General features: G+C 37.3%; 1 protein-coding gene across 2 annotated transcripts in view; it reads left to right on the top strand.

The window, feature by feature from the left end:
• mark4 (microtubule affinity regulating kinase 4) overlaps positions 1-4,821 on the top strand; it is a 56,913-nt gene that overhangs the window by 22,058 nt on the left and 30,034 nt on the right. For both annotated transcript variants that reach the window (XM_036214675.1, XM_024277618.2), the window contains exon 3: positions 34-87. In XM_036214675.1, the coding sequence (XP_036070568.1) occupies positions 34-87 (54 nt within the window). The remainder of the gene's footprint in view (positions 1-33; positions 88-4,821) is intronic.

Genomic DNA, 4,821 nt, shown 5'->3' with positions numbered 1-4,821 from the left:
TTTTTTTTTTTTTTTTTTGTTAAATTCTTCCAGGTTGCGATAAAGATCATCGATAAAACTCAACTGAATCCAACCAGCCTGCAAAAGGTGAGGAGCTTCATGTTCATGCATGTTGTGTGTGAATGTTGGGTTTCTTCCCACAGACGTTCCTTCACAGCCTTTATTTCCGGATGTGCTGGTGCTGATCAGAGATCCGGTTCTGTAGTTTCACGTGAAGGTGGCGTTCTTACAGCCTCTTACTTTGTAGCCGTTTGGTTCAACGTTCATTTTTGACGTAGGATTTAACACATTTAGAGAATTTTGCATCCATTTAGTCCATGACCCCCCATTGCTCTGAGTGTGGGTGTGTGTGTGTGTGTGTGTGTGTGGGGAGGGGTCCACCATTGTTCGTCCACACAGATTTCAGTCGAGGAAGGTTCTCAGTGCAGTCAGAACGTGCTCGTAGGGTGATATCCAGGGTCGTGTTTTAGCTGCACGGGTTGTATTGGAGGGCCTAATGAGATTAGGCTTTTCCCTGTCTAAGCTGTGTGTGTGTGTGTGTGTGCGCATGTGTGTGTGTGCATGTGTGTGTTGGAGTGCCAGAGCCTTCCAGATTGATCCAAGAAGACATAAAAAGCTTCGTCTCTGTTGAAGATCTGCATTCTGCTGGTTCTCCCCTCATTTCTTGATCCAAGTGTTATAATAAAGTGAATACTCTCTCCTGAGCTTCCTGTCCTGCACGTTAGCATCACATTAGCGCGGCGTGTGCTTTCTCCTAGCGTTAGCCTCCATGCGGGTGGTGTGACACCGTTTCAGAAGCGGTTCTCACAGTTCATACAAGAGAGGCCTTGTTCCGCCGCAGCTCTGCTGACTGAACTGTTGTCTAATTTTAAGTTTGCTTTATCTCGACCTTCACTGTCAGAACACCATCACTCGCTGCGGATCGATTCTCTCTCTCTCACGCACATGCACAGTCAGCCTATTGATGAGCTGGTGACCTGTCCGGGTCAGGTGGTGACTCCGCTGATGGAGCAGATGATCGGTGTAGCAGGAAACGTCACTCACTTTGCTTATAGCTCTTTATCTGCTAACAGCCATGGACCATAAACGATTGGATAAAAATGAGATCTCCAATTTTTGCGATATGGACGCCACCATGTTGGAGCCAGACAGAATCAGTCTCTATGGGAATCATTCTTGCCAATCAGGAGTGAGCTTGTTGAAAGCCAACTACAAAATCTGTCAATTGAATGTGAGGGACAGCAGGCTCCGCCTACTTTTTTGAGGCTTCTGATTGGTCAGTTTAGAACTTCAATAAGGTTAACTAAAGGAAAATATTGTGAAGAAAAATGTAGGATCATCAAGAACACAAAGAAAAAATATATATTTTGGCTTCTTGGATCCAGTGGGCACTTCCTGTTTGGAACGCAAAGGTGGGAGGAGTCACTCAGTCCAGTTGTCACATACAGTCGGTGCTAAAAACTAAATTTGGAGTTTCCCTTTCACCCTCTTTGACACGTGCCTTCAGTGCTTCGTCATCCAGCTCAGGTTAAGCTAATGAACGTTATTTCCTGGAAGAAATTGCAGAATTTTATCCCTAAAGGTTAAGATTGAGCAGATCAAGTGCCTCTGAAATCCACCATTAAGCTCAGAAAACAACAAATGATTCCCAGAGGTTGAAGTTTGCTAAGAGGAGGATTTGGAGAGGCGGGTGAACAGTTTGTTCTGTGACTCACGTGAGAAACAATTCTAGGTGAAGAAGGGACGAACCAGCCTGTGGTTTTGTGTGGAGAATACTGAAAATAACTTATTTTATTGTATGGAATCCAGTTTTTAGGATGTGAGGAAATTAACTTTTGTGCATTTTGTAATTAAAACGGTAAAAGGTATTCATAATTATAACGCTTTTTTCTTGTCTTTTTTTTATAACTATTAGTTTTTAGAATTTTTCTTAAATTCTTCATTCTTATTGAAATTAATAGAAAACGTTTTAATCCTGCAACACATTGTTTTTCACCTAATTGAGATTATTTTCATCTATCAGATTGCTTTATAAAGTGTTTATTTATAGCTTTATTTCTTTCTAGTGTTATAAATCAAAATATCCTAATTAAGCAAGTTGCAAATCTCATAAATATTACAGTATTTTACATATTTGATAAGAATACATCACACTGAAGTTTTAGAGCGTTTTTTAGAGTCCTTCCTTTTACTTTAAACCAAGTTAGTAAGTATTAGAGCTTATTTAACCTCTTTAAATTCTTAAAATTTAAAATATTTGTCAGATTTAATAATTGCTTTTTCTGCTTTATGTACTTTTTTTTGTTTTTGAAGCTGCTTGAAAAGTTTCCCAATGTGAAATCTCAAGTTTTTCCTTTTTAAAATTTATTTTAATCTTTTTTTGTTACTTTCCACAATTAGAAAGACTTTGGCTAACTAATTGAAAGTTATTTAACCAAGAGTTGCCTTCTTTTTTGCTTTTTAAACATGTATTGTTTTTGATATTTTTGCATTCAAAATTTTCATCAATATTCCAAATTGTTCTGTTATTAGCAATTCTAGCATTTAATTTAATTGTTAAGATAAATTCAAAATATTATTATTATTATTATTATTTTATTTCAATCAATTATTTTTTCAGAATTAGAGAAATTGTTTATGATTTCTGTTGGCATAGATTTTTATCTGGTTTTCAGCTTTCTTTAGCCAAACATTTCTTTAATAATTACTGGTATCTGTTAAATAATGTGATGGTCATATTAGATATTTATAAAGTACTTAATAATTCAGATTTTTAGTGCTACAAACTCTTGTTACTGATAATAATTAGCGTTTTATTTCTCATTTTTCATCTTCTTATCGACCGTCCTACACTTTCCTCAAACAGCTTCAAACCTGTTTTGTTGTTTAATTTTCTCGTTTTAAACATGTTTTTTTACGTCCCGGTTTGTGTGGAACAGCTGCAGATTGAGGAGTCTCCATCAGAGATGATATTTTGGGGTCTTTCGTGTGTTCGATTCCCCTCTGGTGTCCTGGTTCTGTGCAGCGCAGCTGTCTCCAGCAGGGCTTGCCCTGGTGTCCAGTTCTATCAGGATAATGGAGCTTTTTTTGGTGCAGGACGCTGCAGATGCTGCCAGGTGACGCCGTCTCTGTCCAGGTCTTTGTGCGTCTCTGCCGGTTACACGGCCTCTCATTCACTGTCTCTTTAATTCTTCTACCTTCACTTTCTCTGCAAACCACAGCCCCCAACAATACTTTAAGGTTACTCGTACATAAAAGTTCTGACATAAAAAAGGATTTGTGTCAAAACATTTTTGATTATTAAGAACATTTGAACACCTAGTTGTAGAAAATATTCTAATATTTGAGAAGCATTAATGTTATTTAGAGAATTGATTTAACTGTATTTAAACAAACATCTTAAACATCCAAATAATTTATCTTTTTTAAAATAAAAATAGAAAACATTAAATGTGTCTGCTTTTCTGCTTTGCATTGGGACCATTTTAATTAGGTTGATACGGTGCATGTCGTCGTACAAGCACCAAATTTGACAGAGATCTACCTTAGGATCCCTTCTTTCAGAAAAGCACGTTAGCCACGAGAAAAATCCAAAATAGCGTCCATTTGTGAAGATGGCGCCCATTAACGCTACAGTGATTCTTTCCGTACGTTTTTCTACACTTAAAGACTCGATCAAATTTTCAGCTATTTCAGCAATCAAAAGTCTTCAAATGTCAAAGTTTTTAGTAGATTAGCAACAAGCCTTTAAATATATTCATGGGTTATGTTTTCATGTTTTATAGTAATTTTCCAGAAAAATTGCAGTTACCTCAGTCAATTCAAGATACTTTCATAATATTTTAGCAACATGCTAACGTTCTTGACTAATTTATATCTACTGGGATTTTTTAGACTAATTTAGATTTTAGCTTCTATTTTAGCAACACGCTAACGTTCTTGACTAATTTAGTTTACTGAGGATTTTTAGGCTGTTTCGGAGTTTAGCTAGTATTTAAGCAATGTGCTAGCTGTTTTGGTTAGTTTGGCATTTATTGTTTTTTTAGGCTAATTTGGACTTTAGCTCATATTTTAGCAACATTTCAATGTTTTTGGCTATTTTTTTTGGTTCAAACATTAAATGAAAATAAATATAAGAAATAAAAAAATACAAATACAAAAGTATAGCATGTGTTTGAAGATGAGCGGGAAGTCTTGTGTGGTCCAAATTTATTACCTACTGGGGTTTTTGTAGGCTAATTTAGAGCTTCTATTTTAGCAACATGCTAACATTACTGGATGGAGTTTAGCAAGTATTTTTTTCTAATTTGGCATCCACTAAGGTTTTTGGCTAATATGGAGTTTAGCTCATAGTCGAGCAACACTAAATATTTTTGCAAAATTGACGTTTATTAGGGATTTTTAAGCAATTTTACTACAAAATTGTCAGAAATAGGTCAACTTTAACAGAATTTGTAGCAAATTTAATATTTTACAAAAAGCTTTTGCATTTTCAACAAATCCCTTCATTAATCAAAGTAAATCGCCATCTTCAGCAAACAGCATTCACACTAACATTATCGCAGGTGATCGATTGAAACCAGAATCAGGGTAAAACAGAAAAGGCGTTCATGTTTGCTTCTGTCCCGGGCAGCCGTCCTTGCAGTGTGAGGACGTGTGCAGCAGAGCGCCTGATCTCCGGTTGGATGGCGCTGAAGTGTGTTTTCCCCCCCCTGCTCCGGCCCCCTTTCGCCCAGGAGCCGAATTCCAGACGAGCAAACAAAAGAAGCTGCCGCCGTGTTGGGGATGCCCGGGTGGGGGTGGGCCGGGACCGGAGAAAGA

Source organism: Oryzias melastigma, linkage group LG13, assembly GCF_002922805.2.
Source record: "Oryzias melastigma strain HK-1 linkage group LG13, ASM292280v2, whole genome shotgun sequence".
Taxonomy (NCBI): domain Eukaryota; kingdom Metazoa; phylum Chordata; class Actinopteri; order Beloniformes; family Adrianichthyidae; genus Oryzias; species Oryzias melastigma.
The sequence above is the reverse complement of the archived record's forward strand: the minus strand, read 5'-3'. Positions and strand labels throughout refer to the sequence as shown.